The sequence below is a fragment of the Microtus oregoni genome, unplaced genomic scaffold, assembly GCF_018167655.1.
Source record: "Microtus oregoni isolate MIOR12 unplaced genomic scaffold, Mior012 000009F_ref0000495, whole genome shotgun sequence".
Classification (NCBI taxonomy): domain Eukaryota; kingdom Metazoa; phylum Chordata; class Mammalia; order Rodentia; family Cricetidae; genus Microtus; species Microtus oregoni.
Window position 1 is genome coordinate 13,469,918 of NW_024543068.1, and position 19,028 is coordinate 13,488,945.

Genomic DNA, 19,028 nt, shown 5'->3' on the forward strand with positions numbered 1-19,028 from the left:
AGATGTATATGTAGATTAAACACCCATATAAAATAATGAATAAAACAAAACTTTAAGAAAGATATGTGTGTAAGAGGGGGAGAAGGAGAGAGGGAGAATGAGAGAAGGTGTGTGTGTGTGTGTGTGTGTGTGTGAGAGAGAGAGAGAGAGAGAGACAGACAGACAGACAGACAGACAGACAGGGCATGTTGCATCATGGGTAGAGAGGTAGAGGACAGTTTTGTGGAATTGGTTCCCTCCTTCCAGTTTTCATGATTTTCCGGGATTGAACTCAGGCCACCAGGCTTGCATGGCAGCACGTTACCTGATGATCCATCTTCCCAGACAAGCGATAAAATTTGTCCAATACAATACTGTGATATACATATCAGGGTTTTAGTCTACTTGACAGAATGATTGACATGAAGATTTAGGTATTAGGTAGACAATTTCTCAAAAGAGAGCCCTATCAGCCTGGTACTTAAAGGAAAACAACTCTGTTACCAGTGATGAATCTGAGATTTCAGGGGAAAATTAGAATTTAGGAGATCTTTCATGGCTTCATAGCTTCTGATATGTATTGTACTTCCTTCCTGCCTTCCTGCCCTCCTTCCTTCCTCCCTCCCTCCCTCCTTCCTTCCTTTTTTTCTTTCTTTCATCTTTTTTCCTTCAAGACATGGTTTCTCTGTGTAGCCCTGGCTATCCTGGAACTCACTCTGTAGACCAGACTGGCCCTGGACTCATCGAGATCCACCTGCCTCTGCCTCCCAAGTACTCAGACTAAAGGCATGAGCCACCACGGCCTGGATGTTTTTGATTTTTTATTTTGTTTTTCATTTTTTTGCTGTAGTTTTGGGATTTTTTTGTTTTGTTTTTCTTTAATGATGTCAGCATTTTTCCCTTAATGAGATCATGCATGAATATCAGTGAATGTGAACATGATGCCTGTTGTGAGATGTATCAGGGCTGTCATTCTGAGTTCCAGGTTCTGCTGACAACAAGCTGGCTGCGGTGCAGTCTACTTCCCCCGCCTCTCCGCATCACTCACACCCTACCCCGAGAACTTCACTTTATCCCTCCCAGATCATCAAATTCTTTAAGACCCTTCACCTTGTTTTCCCGCAAGAGAATCAATAAAGATACCTGACCCAGAAGAGGAAGCCTGCACATTTTATATACTTGTCTTTTATGGGTTTCAATTAAATTTCTCTAGCTCAGTTTATGCTGTTGATTAATACAAAATGAATGTGAAAATGACTGCCCCGTTCTCTTATCCGTCACCTTGCAGTCTGTTGACAGCCCTGATGTGCCCTCAGAGGCTCGTGTACCATCTTCATGTGGATGTCTAGCAGGCATCTTTTTCTACGGCTTTGATAAGATAGATACTTTCCCAGCTATTTCAACAAACAAACTCTAGCTTTCTTGAGTGTCTCACGAAAACCTCATGTACGATTGAATCTTGATTGCTGAGTAAGAACTAAACAGAGGTGGAAGACTCACTAAGGAACCTCTCAACCTTATTGTTCCCAGTGCTCAGAGGCTGAGGCAGGAGGATTTCAAGTGGAAGGAGAGAAGGGAGGGAGGGGGAAGACTGTAGCAGAACCCGATGGACATCAGACACTAGGCTACCTATCCTAATAAACCAAATCTGATCTCTAGCTTCCACTAGTCCCCAACCCCAAAACCTGGCTAGGATTCTAATATATCCAATTTATTTTTCTCTCACACTCTTCTGTCATAAAAAAAATACTGAAAACAAAAACTGCAGCCTGAAGCCGAAAAAGCTTGAGGCAGATTTTAGAGAAATCTGTATGGAAAATGTTTGTACTGGTTATGTGTGGAGTACTCTGCAAATGCCAGCCACAATCAGGAGAATCTCACGGGGTTGTGCTGGCTGCCTCTCTCTGCCCAACGCTCCTGAGAACCCAACGACTGTGCCCTGGTCTCAGAAGCTGAGTGGACTGTTCTTCCTTGGCCAGACAGGTGATGGGATAGCAGATATTTTACTGTGACTGTCTCTCCTACTTCTCCCTATGCATTCCATAAGACCTTGCTTCAAAGTTCCCTCCCTATTCCAAAGGAATATCATTCAGAAAAAAAACAAAAAACAAAAAACCCAGCCCAGAGAAAGGGACAGGGGTGGCAGTACAACACTATCATCTCAGGACTCGTGAAGCTGAGGCATGAGGGTATCAAGTTCCAGTCCAACAGCGGCCACATAGCGTAGCGTGGCCCTCCATAAGGGAGGTGCAGGGGTGGGGGTGGCAGCGAGAGAGAGAGAGGAAAGAAGGAAGCCTCCTTGCTCAGACAAGGAAACAGAAAAGAATTTGAACATGAATGCTGTACTGCTTGTACTTTTGTTTGTTTGAGAGGAACCAGGGTTATCTGGGAAAAAAAGAACCTCGGTGGAGAAAATGCCTGCAACAGATGCCATAGGCAAGTCTGGGGGCATTTATCTTTTATTAATAACTGGTAGGGGAGGAGCCCAATACTTTGGGTGGTGCCACTACTGGCCAGGTGATCCTGGGCTGTTTAAGAAAGCAGGCTGAAGGAGGGAGGAACAGGAATCCCATAACCGTACCCTCCACGACTTCTGCTTCAGTTCCTGCCTCCAGCCAGATTCTTGCCCTGGGTTCCTGGCCTGACTTCTTTAATGATAAACAGTGAGGTGGAGCTGTGAGCCAAGTAAACCCTTTCCTCCCCGAGCTGCTTTCAGTCATGGCGTTTTTATCACGGCGATAGAAGCCAAAGGACACACCTTCCTACGCTCCTCATCTCCAGCTAATTGCCATCAGGTCATACTTCTTTCCCAAGAATGCTTCTAAGCTATGCATTTTCCATCACTCTGAGCGGCAAAACACACAGGATTCCATACTGTGGTGTGGGAGGTCCTTCTGTCTATGTGTTGCTTTTATTGGTTAATGAATTAAAAAAACTGCTTTGGACCTTTAGCAGGACAGAACTTAGATAGGCAGAGAAGATGGAACTGAATGCTGGGAGGAAGAAGGAGAGAGAAGCCATGATCCACCGCCTGAGACAGAAGCTGGGAACTTTAGCTGGTAAGCCACAGCCACATGGTGATATACAGAATAATATAGATGGGTTAGTTTTGGATATGAGTTTAGCCAGAAATACACTTAAGCTATTAACCAAGAGCTGTCTGCTTGAATACTGTAAACATTAGGATTAAATAAAATCAACAATAGGTCAAGAGGGAGAGCAAGGAGCAAGTTGACAGGAAAAAAACATACAGAGCAGGAAGTCAGGAGAATGGAGAGAGAGAGAAAGAGAGAGAGAGAGAGAGAGAGAGAGAGAGAGAGAGAGAGAAGAAGGGAAGGACATCTGGTTTGAGGAGTTTTGTTTGAGATGGCGTAGGAGAAAGGCCTATCTGGGACAATTCCAGAGGAGGAAGGTCATCTGGGTGCTTTCTGTGCCTCTCTGAGCTAGCAGGTTTTCACCCCAGCATCTGGCTCCCAGTCTTTACTGATAAAAATTAAATGATTGAGATTTTTGTTAAAAACAATAAGTGTTCTTGTTGGATATGTGTGCAACAAAAGCCTTCTTTCCACTGCTGCTTGTAATGTGTTTAGCATCTGAAAAGGGGCCCCCAAAGTCACTTCTTGGGAGGAAGATGATAACAGCAACACCACCCGAAGAATTAAAGGACATAATTTTTAATGACACAACAGTGTGGCTGCTCATGGTGTTCTTTTTATTCTGAGCACAATTTCTTGAATATGTACAGTCTCCATAAAACATTTGCCTGTTTTCCTAGAGTACTTGGGATTGAACCCAGAGACTTCACAAGACAGTAGAGTACTCTACCACTGAACCACATTTCTAGCCTTGCATAAGCACTATGTTCAGCACTGTTTAGATAAATTAATTTTTTTTGTTTTATTTTTTTGTGACAGGGTTTCTCTGTCGCTTTGGAGCCTGTCCTGGAACTAGCTCTTGTAGATCAGGCTGGCCTCAAACTCACAGAGATCAGCCTGCCTCTGCCTCCCGAGTGCTGGGATTAAAGGTGTGTGGCACCACCGCCCAGCATAGATAAAGTAATCTTAACTGATGTTCTTACAATGTGTTTGAACTTTCCCCCCCAAACAATCAGACAATGGATAATATTTGAGGAGTCACCCCCTAAATCTTATATTTTTGTTTGTGAGCCTAGCCTTTAATGGCTGAGCCATCTCTCCAGCCTGTAAACCCCTAATTCTTACTACCCAGGTGTTTGTGGAAGAAAGTCTGGAGTTGCTGCCACGCATCCACCTGGGCCATGGCATGAGGCTTAGGCTCCCCTCCAAAGATGATATTAGTACCCACCAGGACATGCATGCCAGCCTTGCACAGGGGGAAGTAAGGGGGCTCAATATAGTGCCCTGCTTCTGGGTATAAGAGGATCTGGGGCTTCTCCTTCCCATGGGCCTGCAAGCGTTTGGAGATCTCATTGGCATAGAACTCGCTCTTCCAGTTGTGGTCATCCTGACCCACAAGGAACAGGAAGGTGGTGTCAGACCTTTCCACAGGGATGAAGCTCTTCGTGTCTACCAAAGGGCTTTGAAGTCCTTCCACAACATCCAAAAGGCCATCTTTGGACACTTTGATTCGATCTCTCAGAAGAGACACAGGAGGGATAGTCTCATCTTTGTAGTATATGGTGTTCCCAACAGCGGCCACAGAGCCATTGATGAAGACAGCAGCCTTGATGCCCTTCAGGAAGGAGGCCATAGCAAGGCCAAGTTCACCCCCTTTGGAAATCCCAAGCAGCCCAATTCCTGGACCTTTCACCTGAGAAAAATATTTTAAAAAAGAGAGAATTTACTCCAGGAACAGTATCAGACAGTGAGTAGGCCCAGCTGGAAAAGTACATCGACCACAACCAACATTTGGAATCTATTTTTTTAAACCATCCTAGCAGGAATGAAGATTCTCTAAGAAGACACTGCACCCCTCCCTGTGGTCATTAGAATATTGAGACAATGGACCCCAAGAAACTAATGAAAACAAACATTCCGGCTGGCTGACCTTTCATTTGACACGAGCACTGATGTGCCATCAGCCCTGCCACGCATCACTGGTGTTTGGCTTCCCACTTCTCCAGAGGACCACCTCACACCCTTGCCTACCTCCTCAGCCTCTTGAGCCCCACATGTCCTGCATTCAGCTTTTCATACGGCAGTGAGAAACAGAAGCCATCAGGAGGAACGTCTCATTTCCGCACTCCCCACTCTACTTGCTCCCACGGCTGCTCATGCTCTCAGATGTCCCACAAGGAGCCACCTCTCCTTGTGTTTGGGATGCTGTCCACTATCTTACTCCAGGGTTGGCCTCCCACACTCACTTCCGGCCTCCTCTCCTCCTGACTTCCCTCTGCTGGTCCTCCAGGTCCTCTCTGCTCTGGGCCTCTTCTATGTCCTCACAGCCCTGCACCCTAGGTCATGCTAGTTATGACTTTGTTCTCTTCCTGGTTCCCTGCTGAACCTGTGGGAAGATGTCTGTTGTACTTTCCTTTCTTCCAGTCCCTACTCTGTGCCTTCTGGGCACCATCCCACAAGGACTGCCCCTGTCCTGAATCCCAGCAGCCTCTGTGCTATAAGCAAATGGCTATTTGGCTGACCTCTCATAGAAATAATCAATCAATCAATCAATCAATTAATCAATCAATCACTTTTTCTTTCTCCTCTTCCTACCCCTCCCCTCTGGCAACAATATCCTTGACCACTTTAAAATGTAATCCCCCACTAAAATACTAATAATTAGATGATCAAATATGTTTTAATTACCCTACTATGAAATTTTTAATTGTCAACTTGACACAATCTAGACATACCTGGGGAGGGAGTTAAATCAAGGAACCTAGGCTGAGTTGACCTACAGACATGCCTTTAAGGGGATTCTTTCTCTTTTTTATTTATATTTTATGTATGTGTGCTCTGCATGTTAGAAGAAGGCATCAGATCCCATTATAAATGGTTGTGAGCCACCATGTGGTTGTTGGGAATTGAACTCAGGACTTCAGGAAGAGCAGTCAGTATTCTTAACCCCTGAGCCATATCTCCAGCTCCTTAAGGGAATTTCTTAATTTCACTAACTAAGGTGGGAATACCTACTTTGAATGTAGATGGTGCTATTTCTAGAGTCAGGCCCTAGGCTGTATAAAACTGGAAAAAGAGAGATCTAACCTCAGGGTGACTGAGCAGGTAGTTCACGGCTTCTTCAAAGTACTCCATGCGCATGGCATCCATGCTTTTGGGGAGGTCATCGTAGTTATAATAAGCCAGAGCCAAGACAGCAAAACCCCTCCCAGCCAGAAGACTTGCTCGGTACTCCAGAAGGCCACCTCCAACTCCGAAAAGGTCCACGATCCCAGGATAGGGCCCAGGTTCTGGGGAAGAAACAGAACTAAGCATAAGTAGGAAGTATTTAATAATCAACGGTTATTGAACTCTTCTTCACAGTCTTGGCCACCTTAAACAAAAGGAATAATGATCCAAGAGCTCACCTACTTTCTTGTGCCAGCACCAGCCATCTTCAACACTCCATGAGATGACCACACAAAGACCATGGCTGGGTGTTATTGTTGTGTAATATGAGTTAAAGATGTGTTACATTTGTCTGTACTGTGGAACATTTGTTTAGTGATACAAAGATGTGTTGCATTCTTTTATGTTACATTTGTTTATCTTTGCATAGCTGTGTTACTCTGTCTAAAACACCTGATTGGTCTAATAAAGAGTTAGACAACCAATAACTTGGCAGGAGAAAGGAGAGGTGGTCCTGGCATGCAGATAGAATAAATAGAAGGAGAAAAAGAAAAGAAAGAGGAGTGAGAAAAGGAGGAAAGGAGGACTTCAGGGGCAGCCACCCAGATACACAGCAAGTCACCGAGTAAGAAGGAAAGAAAAGTATATAGAAAGGTAAAAGCCCAGAGACAAAAGGTACATGGGAGAATTTAAGTTATGAAAATCAGGCTAGAAACAAGTCAAGCTAAGGCCAGGCATTACTTATTCATAATAAGAATAAGACTCAATGCATTTACTTGGGAGGTGGTGGGCTCCCGCAAAATAACAAAGAATAAAAAGAAAACAAAATACATTATGGTGCCAGACAGTGTAGTGATGTGGAGCTCCTTCAGCCAATAGCCTTTAAGCTACCAGCCCACTTGGGCTTGGCCTCTTATACCATAAATTCATCTGTAAAGCCTGTGCTTGCTCTCTTGCTTCTGGTTGCTAGACTTTATTCCTGTTCCCCACTCGTGCAGAGATTGCATCCCAGGCCAGTGATCTGTAAGTCTCCCCTAAATAAATAACCCTTTATTATACATGATTCTGAACTAGTGTGGGATTATTTTGTATCTTCTCCCATTATTTGGCACCCGAACATGGGGACCAGTCCACACTTTTTGGATTGGTCCACCAGCTGCATGGCATATTGGGTACTGACTCTCCCACCTGCAGCTTTAGCTGACCCTCAGATACAGCAGGTTGCTGCTCACCGCTCCCCAGCTCGCAACCCACACACTGCTGCCTGCAATCCCTGTGGTACACACAGTCTGCAACCTGCATTGATGGAAAACTTGGGTTTGGGTTTTCTCTTTATCCTGGGCCCCAACTCTTGGAATTGTTTGACCACCTTAATAACTGTTCTTTTTTTTTTTTTTTTTTTTTTGGTTTTTCGAGACAGGGTTTCTCTGTGGCTTTGGAGCCTGTCCTGGAACTAGCTCTCTAGACCAGGCTGGTCTCGAACTCACAGAGATCCGCCTGCCTCTGCCTCCCGAGTGCTGGGATTAAAGGCGTGCGCCACCATCGCCCGGCTTAATAACTGTTCTTAATTTGTTAAACAAAGCATATTTTTCAGTACCTAAGTAAGCAATATATGCTGTTAGCTGCCGCCAGCTTCTCTGTCACGTGACTGCAGCTGTGACACCTGCTGTCCGATAACGATTATTATACCTACTCCAATTCACTGAAATTACTTTATGACAGGTAAGATCTGAAAAACTACAAAAAAAATGACTGATAACATCCTGGAGTTCAATAATTATTTTGCTTCTATTATGGAAGGTATTGGGCAAGACTTACGCTATTTTCCTTCCTATTATTTGATTCTAAGAATTAGCTTTGTTTTCAATATTATCTCATTTTAAGAAATGGTTCAATACTATGGAGAGGGATAGCATCAATTTGACAAGATTATCTCAAAGAATTTATGCTGTTGGATCTAACTATCAAAATCTGTTAAAAAGTTATGATATGTCCAAGGATGAGACATTACAGGAGTTTCAGACTTTTAAAAAGGCAGTACTAAAAAGATTTGAAAAGATTGAGGAATTTGTTGAAACTGATGAGCAGGGACAGAAGGTACAAGGACAGGATTTAGCCCTGGATGACTTACACAGAGTTTCAACTGCATATCCAGTAATTTCCTTGGAAAGATCATCTGGCACAAAGTACTCTAAGGTAGTCAAAGAATATGCATGGGAACCAATACATATGAGCAATCTAAAAGAAATAAAACAAGCAATGGTTTCTTATGGACTACATTCACCATTTGTCAGGGAAATGGTGGAAATGTGGGCCTCAAGTACTAAGGCCACCCCACACGATGGGCTTCAATTAATCTCTGTGGTTTAGAAAATGGACCTCAGCTGCTTTGGAAGTGTTATTGGAGAGAAGAGGCAAAAATTTTAGAGCAACAGGGAAATCAAAAGGATTTGAAACTTCCCAAGATCAAATTCTTGGCAACGGTCATTACTCTGATCCTCAGGAACAGGCTCACTAAAATGAATGCACCTTGTCCCTATGCAGCACAGCAGTTTTAAATGCTTGGGACAGGATTCAGGAACTAGGAAAAGGACTGAGGAATATATTAGGGTTAAACAGGACCGGAGAGAACCCTTTACTGATTTCTTACAAAGATTAACTAAGGCTGTTCAATTAGGAGTGACAGACCCTGAAGCTAGATGTGTACTAACTGAAAATGCTGGCTTAGAATGTAAGAAGATCCTCTAGTCTTTAAAGGTTAGATCAGTACCCATAGATGAATGGATCTTGTATACAATGAATGTTGAAACATTTGACTATACTACTGAAGCTTGGGTAGGAGAAGCAATTTCCAGTGGTATGAGGAGACACCGAAATGCCAAATGTTTTAATTGTGGAATAGAACATCTAAGAAGGAATAATGTATCTTCTAGGAATAGGAAGAATAGGAGGAGTCAACGTTCTGGTATATGTAGGAGGTGTGGCAAAGGCAGACACTGGACTAATCAATGTAGGTCGACAAGAGACAGATAAATCAACCCGATACCACGGGAAAATTCCTTGGGAGCCTTTCAAAGGCCCCAATGTCAAATAAGGCCCAGTCATTCCCAATCACTGTGGAGAACATGTCTCACCAGGAAAATTAAACAATCCAGTGCCTACTGAAAAAACAACAACAAAAAAAAAAACCCATACTGTTCTAGATGATGGAATAGACCTGGAGGATGAGTCAAAAACTCCAGTAGGAAATAGGAAACATACATTTTGGCAGACTTCTATAAATGATCAAAGATCAAATCTAAGAGGGTTTATAAATGACATTATAATTGAGGGATTACAAGACATGGGTGCAGATGTGACTATCATTACTCCAGAATCTTGGCATCCGGATTGGCCTCTTCAAAAGACAGATATTCAGTTCCTAGGATTTGGAACCCTATCTCAAGTAAAACAAAGCATGAGGTGGGTTGAATACATAGGACCAGAAGAACGGAAAGGAAGGCTGAGGCCATATGTAGCTAATATTGCAGTGAATTTATGGGACTGTGACCTATTGCAGCAATGGAATACCCAGGTTAACATTCCTGCAGTCCCCAAAACTCATGCTTCTGGGAAAGATATTATAAAATATTATATAAAAAAGGTCACCAGCCATTCAAGCTGTACAAGAACACAAAGCAACTAGCAAACCTTCAGAGGTACTAATGGCCATGCCTTTAAAATATTTAACTGAGAAACTCATATGGTTTAAACAATGGCCTTTAATGGAAGGCAAACTGCAGACTTTAGAACAGTTGGTACAGGAGCAATTAGATGCTCACCATATTGAAGAATCAACCAGCCCTTGGAATTCTCTTGTATTTGTTGATAAAAAGAAACCTGGAAAATGGAGAATGGTAACAGAAATAAGAGCTATCAACAAGGTTATCCTACCTATGGGTCCTCCACAGTCTGGAATTCCTCTGCCTCCTCTATTACCAAAAGGATGACCTCTTATAGTTATTGATTTGAAAGACTGTTTCTTCACTATACCTTTACAAGAAAAGGATAGAGAAAAATTTGCTTTCACGGTGCCCACTTATAATAATTCTCAGTCTACTAGGAGACACCAGTGAACCATCCTCCCAAAGGGAATGCTCAATAGTGCCACCTTGTGTCAATACTTTGTAAATTAGCCATTGGAAATAATATGCAAGTAATTTCCTAAGTTTATAATTTACCATTACATGGACGACATTTTGTTATCTGACTCAAATGCCAACACTTTAGAAAAAAAATGTTTGAAGAACTAAAAAAAAAGTTTTGCCTAAATGGGAATTACAAATTGTTCCTGAAAAAATACAAAGAGGAGATTCTGTCAATTACCTAGGTTATAAAATAGGTTTACAGAAAATTAGAACACAAAAGGCACAAATTAGGAGAGACCAATTGTGGACTCCTAATGACTTTCAAAGATTGTTAGGAGATATTTCCAGTCTAAGACCAGCTGATGGGATAACACTTGACCTAACAGTTCATTTAAACCAAACCTTAGGTAGTTATGAAGACTTAAATAGTCCCAGAGAATTAACAGCTCAACCAGAAAAAGAATTGATGATCATTGAAGAGAAATTACAGGAGGCACATGTAGATGGAGTGAATCCAAATCTTAATTGTATTCTAGTCATATTGCCTTCCAGAATTTTCCCTACAGGAATTTTAATGCAGAGGGAAGATATTATCTTAGAATGGATCTTTTTACCACATAAACCAAGTAAAAAATTAAAAACTTATGTGGAAAAAATCTCTGAATTAATTATAAAAGGAAAATTGAGACTTCATCAACTAGCAGGTATAGACTCAGCAGAGATTATAGTTCCTTTTACTGCTGATGGATTTAAAAAATTATGGGAAGACAATGAAACTTGGTAAAGAGCTTGTGCTAATTTTTTGAGAGACATTAATAGCAATTATCCCAAAAGTGATAGAATTAACCTTATAAAGAGAACTACTTGAATTCTTCCCCAAATTATACATGATGTACCAATAACTGGAGCCTGTACATTTTATACAGATGCAAATAAATCAGGAAAGACAGGTTACAAATCAGAAGAATTAAGTAAGGTGGAACAAAGCCCCTATAATTTTGTTCAAAAGGCAGAATTATATGGCATTCTCATGGTACTAAGGGATTTTAAAGAACCTCTCAATATAGTTACTGATTCACAATATGCAGAAAGAATTGTCTTGCATATTGAAACTGAATTTATACCAGATGATACAGAATTGACTTCATTATTCATATAGGTTCAATATATAATCCCACAAGGTAATGTGAAAATTGATCGATTATTGATTGGAAGTGAGCTCTAGGCCTCAGAATTTCATAAGAAACATCATGTCAGTAGCAAAGGTTTAAAGAGTTTTCTATTACATGGCAACAAACTAAGGAGATTATAAAGAGATGTCCCACTTGCTCTTTCTATAGCCAAACACCATTAACCAGCAGGGAGTAACCCAAAGGGTATTCAAAGGAATGAGATCTGGCAGATAGATGTGTTCCACTTTACAGAATTTGGAAAATTAAAATATGTACACCACATCATTGATGTTTATTCAGGTTTTCAATGGGCAACTTCTTTGACCTCAGAAATGGCTGAATCAGTAATCATTCATTTATTAGAAGTTATGGCCATCATGGAGAGCCCTGCACAAATAAAGACAGACAATGGTCCAGCATATGTGTCTAAGAAAATGAAACAGTTTTTTGCTTATTATAATATAAAGCATATTACAGGTATACCAAGCAACCCTGCAGGTCACACAGTTATAAAAAGATCAAATTGAACTATAAAGGATATGCTAAACAAACAGAAAGGAATGGAAAATACCCCCAGAAATAGATTGCATAATGCTTTATTAACCTTGAATTGTCTTAATGCTAATGAGAAAGGAACAACAGCAGCAGAGACATTGGATAATAGAAGAAAACTTCTGAATTAAATCAGCCTGTATATTTCAAAGATGTGCTGACCTCACAACGGAAACCAGGAGATGTGCTGTTAGGGAAGGGATTTTACTCTTGTTTCCACAGGAGATGAAAAGCTATGGATACCATCAAAATTGATAAAGATTCGGTTTGAAAAAGAGAAACCTCTTGATAAAGAGAAATAATGGCTCATCCACATAGGTGACAATCATATAAGTGGTAAGAAAACCTCATAAGGGTTGGGGCAGGGTTCTGTTCTTGTCTTTGCAGGAAAATATTCATCTTCAAAGAGTGGAGAGACCTTGGACATCTAGATGCCTAAAGATAAAAAGATAGCTATCCTCAACAAGCAAAGAGAAATCTGCCTTATGATGCTGTATTATCTGCATGGTAAAATTTGATTATTTGGACATGCATACATATCTACTTAAAAATAAGAGCTGGCTTTGGAGTTGGACAATAAAAGCAATTCTAGAAAGTGACATCCCCTCTCCCAACAAAGTTTGTCCTCACGGTTAGAGACACCATTTAGGGGTTGATTACTACTTGCATAGGGTTGGGGGTTGGAGTGGAAATTATGTAGGCCTAGAGATCTCAAAAAAAATAAATAAATAAAAACGGAAGCTTGAATGGGATAATAGATAATTTAGTGTGAAATTATTCACACTAATAATAATAATAATAGTGAGTAATAGAGTGAATACTTGTGAGTTATTATTTATGGACAATTTACACTGGTATAATTTCTTGTATATTGATACAAGTTCAAATTATATTTGTTATTTCTATTTACAATACTTGTACACTTATGCACAGCTATTTTGTCATATTGTATGCATACATATTTATACCTCTGTTTAAGACATTTGGACATTGATACAATTTTAGGATATATTTATCATATTGCATTATATATTTTTATCTCTGATTAAGATATTTATACATTGTTTACATTTTGATGTAATTGTCCTCCTTTACTGCACAGTTTTTAAAAGATTGTTTAATATTCTGATATGAAGTTTTAATCTTTAATATATATGTAGGTATTAAATATTATAGGTCAATAGCCATTCATGTTTGTTATACTTTTAGTCAGACTAATTAGGTTCTTTATATACATAAAGATTGTATTCTGCATAGATAGATAACCACTTCAAAGATCTGTAGAACAGTAGAACATAGCACTTAAATAACTTAGGATTCTGTTGATGTGAGACACAGTTGCTCCTAGCAGCACTGATCTATTCCTGAGAGAGTGTTGAGCACCAAAGGCACTCCACTCAGAGTTTGTCTTCTTCTTGGTACGACTGACCTTTGGGCAAGAAACTGCCCATGGCTCGACCACTGACAAAGTGCACGATGTCCAGACCGAACAAGGAACATACAAGAAAAAAGACTGCCAAATCTTGCCAAGACTGGGTAAGATGGTTTTGAAATATTTCCTGCCTCTGAAAATGGTCTGTCAGTTACTCTAGGCCATAGACAAAGTTGGTTGTTTCAACATTGCAAATGAGACTTTGGGAGATTGTCCAAGTAGACAGTTGTCTCTGTCATCTACTGCACATTTTGGAAGCTGCTTGATTACACTTCCTGCCTACTCAAGTAATATTTTCCTTCTCAGTCCTTTGATGGGGTTGAAAATTAGACAGTCGTAGTTACCATCCTCTTATGATCTAGCCAAGTCATTTCCAATACAAGACTTAGACTCCTCAGGATAGAATATTTATTAAACTTCCTTGCTTAATATTGTTTATGCTGGTTGTAATTCTAATCCTATATTTGATATCTGTTCCTAGTGTATATAGTTTTGTATTGGGTTTGGAACTCTCTCTCTCTCTCTCTCTCTCTCTCTCTCTTTTTTTTTTTGGATTTTTGAGACAGGGTTTCTCCATAGCTTTTTGGTTCCTGTCCTGGAACTAGCTCTTGTAGACCAGGCTGGCCTCGAACTCACAGAGATCCGCCTGCCTCTGCCTCCCGAGTGCTGGGATTAAAGGCTGGAACTCTGTTGTTTAAATAAAAGGGGGAGGTGCTGTGGGAGCTCCTTCTGCTCCTTCAGCCAATAGCCTTTAAGATACCAGCCCACTTGGGTATGGTCTCTTATACTATAAATGCATCTGTAAAGCCTGTGCTCACTCTCTTGCTTACAGCTCTCACTTCCGGCTGCTAGACTCTGTTCCTGTTCCCTGCTCGTGCAGAGGACTGTGATCTAGGATAGTGATCTGTGTAAGTCTCCCCTAAATAAATAACCCTTTATTGTACGTAATTCTGAACTAGTGTGGGATTATTTTGTATCTTCCACCATCAGTGTAGCTATTGCCAGGGCCCTTAGAAACAACTTGTACCAGATTTTCTGTTATAACCATTTCCACCTTGGTGTGTGTATGGAAGGGAACATTTCCCCAGCTAGTCTGGTCGTTGTACCTGAAGGTAAATCTATGCTTGGTCTAAAACACCAATCTCAGTTGTTGTGAGTTATTGTGATGGGTGCTAAGAGGATAGACTGTAATTGATCCGATGATCCTTCTCTAACAAATGCAAGCAGGCTATTCAGCAAGTCCACGGAGAGACATTCTTTTTAATCCTGCCTCCCCTGGTGCAGCAACATTGGACAAAGGCTTCTCTGGAGTGGTCTTTTCTTGCCTACTTTCAATGTAGGCTAAGCTGGGAACATAAAGACCACAGGGAGCATGAGACAGAATCAGTGCATCAGCAGTGGTCAGGAAAGTTCAGCATTTAATAGAGCAAGTTGTGAAACCATTAATGCAGGAGGCTGCTCTCACCCCTCGGCAGTCCTGTGTGTTGGTGTATGCCCAGCACTTGGCACCCAGTTCCTGAATGGATACTGAAACTTCTAAGCAGCTGGCAAGTGTGTCAGCGTGGAGCTCCATCCTCTGGCAAGGGGCAGGCTTCCTGAGTTGTCATGGCAGCCGTCATTGTGCTGGGGAGGATTCAGGCAGCTGGCCGAAGAAGCAGCCAAATGACTTAAGAGTAGCCAGGGAAAGGATCAGAAATATGGATATAGAGAAAACAAGAGAGAGTAGTGAGCCGAGACCAAAGAAGAACAAAAGCTGGGCAGGGGGGGGCAGAGCGTTGCTGGTCACCAGAATATTCCAGGATTCCAGAAAGCTGTCAAGCTACAGAGGTGCAGGGTCTTGCACCTAAGGATGTAACATTGGCCTTGGCCAGAAGCAAGAGGACCTGATACCCAAGGCCTGCAGGACTGTGACACTAGAGGATGCCACTAATGGTTGCTCCTGCTTCCTACTGCTGTGGCTCCTTGCTACTGAACAACAGGGGCAATGACCAGCAACTAGAGAGCTTGCCTCCCTATGATTTCATTTGGGTTGAGCACAAGAAGCTGAGGGACAATTACTTTGACTTCTACAACTATGCCTCCATTTATTCAGCAACTTCATTATTGGTGGGTGGGGCATTTAGACTATTTCCAAACAACAAGCTTTCCAGTACACATATGCATACAATGGTAGAATTACATATTGATCTACGTAGTTAAAAAGCAATTGCTTCCAAGAATACCTGGATGAACACCCCCACTCTCTCTAGCTATGTACTGAGTGACCCTTCCTCCAAGCATTTAACAAGAATTGGAAATGTTAGACTTTGAAAGTTTTGTTACTCTTGAAGCTATGCTATATAGTCTGTAGCTTTATTTTGCATTTTGTCAGTTACTAAAGAGGCTAAGTAAGCATCATTTTATGTATGACTATGAAATGATCTTAGATTGTCAGTTGACAGAAAAGGCCTCCCTCTAACTGCTAGTTGACTGAAATCTTAATGTAGTATGCTTCTTAAAAACAGCAGAAGCAAGAAATGTCCCTTGGCCAGTTGGTGGTGGTCCACACCTTTAATCCCAGCATTCAGGAGGCAGAGGCAGGTGGGTCTCTGAGTTTAAGGCCAGCCTGGCCTACAGAGTGAGTTCTAGGACAGAGAAACCCTGTATTGGAAAAAAGAATAGGAGGAGGAGGAGGAGGAGGAGGAGGAGGAGGAGGAGGAGGAGGAGGAAGGAGGAAGAAGGAGGAGGAGGAGGAAGAGGAGGAGGAGGAGGAAGAGGAGGAGGAGGAAGGAGGAAGAGGAGAAGGAGGAGGAAGAGGAGGAGGAGGAAGGAGGAGGAAGAGGAGGAGGAGGAAGAGGAGGAAGAGGAGGAAGAGGAGGAGGAGGAGGCGGAAGGAGGAGGAAGAGGAGGAGGAGGAAGGAGGAGGAGGAGGAAGGAGGAGGAGGAGGAAGAGGAGGAAGAGGAGGAGGAGGAGGCGGAAGGAGGAGGAAGAAGAGGAGGAGGAGGAGGAAGAGGAGGAGGAAGAGGAGGAGGAGGAGGAAGAGGAGGAGGAGGAGGAAGGAAGGAGAAAAGAAACAAAACGAAAAGAGAAGAAAAGGAAATGAAAGAAAAGAAAAAGCATTCCTTGTTTTGAAAAAGGTTTGACCAGACTAGCCTGAGCTCTAAAGCTCAAGACAGCCTTTTGCTTTGGTGTCCCAACCTGCCGTGCTATGATGCACAGCTCAAAACAGATTTCACATTTAATATTTAAAATTGGCTATGGTTTTTTGAGACAGGGCTTATCTATGTAGCCTGGCTGTCCTGGAACACACTCTGTAAACCAGGTTGGCCTCAAACTTAAAAACAGGTCTGGGCTGGAGAGATGGCTCAGAGGTTAAGAGGTCCTGAGTTCAATTCCCAGCAACCACATGGTGGCTCACAACCATCTGCAATGAGATCTGGTGCCCTCTTCTGGTGTGCAGGCATACATGCTGACAAAATGCTGGATACATAAGAAATAAATAAATCTTTATATAAAAAAAAAGGTCTGCCTCTGCCTCTCAAGTGTTGGAATTAAAGGAGTGTACCACCTCAGCCCCGTTTATTACCACTAGTTTTAATTTTATATTACAGGTGTCTTGTCCTAACAGCATCATCATAACAGGCCCCTTCCAGCTGGGTCCAGTCTCCTTCCCTGTGAGTCCTAAGTCATTGGGAGCTACCTTTTTCTTCATTTAAAATCACAGAGAAACTTTGAGCAAGGGAAGGTGGAGGGTTGCTCACCTGCAGGCAGGAAGAGCGTGGCGCGCACACGGCCCTCGCGCACGGGCACGCGCCGCACCCCGGGAGCCATGAAGTGACGCTCGTGCACCGCCCGCGCCAGCAGCCGCCCGCCGTCGGGCTCGTGGCCGTCCAGCACCTCCAGCTCCACCACGAAGGGCGTCTGCACGTCGCGCTTGATCAGACGCCAGAGCGGTCGATCGGGCTCCATGGCCCAGAGCAGCCCCATGGGCTCGAGCCCCGCGAAGCTGCCGCCCAGCGCGGGCGCGCGCGCCAGGTCCAGCTCGCCGTGGGGGTCGGCGCGGTAGCGCGCGTGGGACCGGAAGAGCGCGCCTTTCTCGTCGCGCAGGGCGGCGCGCAGCGTGACGGGCTGCTCGGGGGCCAGGCCGCGCACGGCGATGCTCAGCGGCTCGTCCCAGCAGCTGCGGCCCGCGGGCTCCAGGTTCAGCGTCGCCATCATCTCGAGCTGGACGAGTTGGAGCGGGTGGACTGGACTCCAGGAGTAGTAGTCGTGGGCGGGATGACTCGGTCCATTCCCATTGGTTGGCCTCGGACGCATCCTCCAATCTCTGAGACTTCTTTGTGCAAATTCAAGATTCCCGATAGAAAAGGAGAATGTTTGCTAAGAACAAAGACTCGCCTGGGAATCCAAAGTGTGTCTGAAGTCAAAGCACAATGACAGACAAGCTGAAAAGATTAGAAGCTGCAGCTCCACATTGAAATTCAGGTGGTTCCCAAGAAACATGCATGGCCCAGTTCCCTCTTAACCCCTAGTCTCCCTCGAAAGTTCCTGGTCAGCTCAGTGTTTATGGAGTTCGACTGTTGTTAAATATTGAGGGACTTTGGAAAGGCACACAGTTTCTAGTTGTACTTCTCTTATCTGAAAGGCAAAGGCATGGTAGGACTAGTATATAAGAAGGGGATGCACTGCTGGTAGCCTGGGTTTCACTTGGGGAAGGGCCGTTGTGTCCCGTGTCATCGTGTCTCCCCAATACCCCCCCCCCCCACACACACACACATATCTAGCTGCTATCCATGTCAAGTTGGGTTTCCACCACTAGGGTTCTTTCAGTCTGAGTTCCGTCCCGAAGCAAGTGGTCCACACAAACTTGGCAACAGGAGGAAGTTTCACAAAGGGATTACAGCCTTTTACAAAGGCGTGGGAAGGTTCGGGGGCAAAAGGATACAACGGTGTTTGGTGCAGAACTGCGCCCCCCGCCCTCCCCGCCTAAAGGGAAGAGGGCTGCCTGACTGGAACTGCAGCGCTCTGAGCCAGAGTCAAGTGACCTTAGATGGTACGCAGGCGCGGGTAAATGGAATACTTTGATTCCAGTCTTCTTTTGTTGGCAGGTCGCCAGTGCCTCTGCTTGGCTAAACACCACCAGCAGCGCGCGCACTCCCGCGGCTCAGCTCTGCATACCAGTAGAGTGAGCAGCGTGGAGAAGCAAGGATATGCAGGTGGGAGGTATCCGACCAACAGAAGCTCAATAAATACTTGCAAACTGAGAAAGAAGTTTCTCAGTTTGGACCCCACGTTCAGGTTGTACTGACCTTTCTCCCCATTCCTGCTAATGAAGCAACTGCTGCTGGGTATTTGGAATACCTGTTCCTACAGTGACCTTTCATTCTGGGACAGCGCATCTTGAAAGAAAATAAAAAATCAAAAACAAACAAACAAAAAACCTTGCTTGGCTACCCCAACCCCCAACATAGACCTTAAAATATGCGGGCAGAATAGAGAAAGCAGCTTCTCTTCTCTTCCCAT

At 43.2% G+C, this 19,028-nt stretch overlaps 1 protein-coding gene across 1 annotated transcript; it reads right to left on the bottom strand.

Annotated features, from left to right (window-relative positions):
- Positions 1 to 3,670: 3,670 nt before the first annotated feature.
- LOC121452426 (acyl-coenzyme A thioesterase 1-like) lies at positions 3,671 to 17,837 on the bottom strand. Its single transcript, XM_041658590.1, has 3 exons — positions 17,267 to 17,837; positions 6,162 to 6,364; positions 3,671 to 4,767 (listed from the first exon to the last, which is right to left on the bottom strand). Exons 1-3 carry the CDS (start codon positions 17,820 to 17,822, stop codon positions 4,189 to 4,191), a joined length of 1,338 nt encoding a protein of 445 aa, XP_041514524.1. The 5' UTR covers positions 17,823 to 17,837; the 3' UTR covers positions 3,671 to 4,188.
- Positions 17,838 to 19,028: the final 1,191 nt, after the last annotated feature.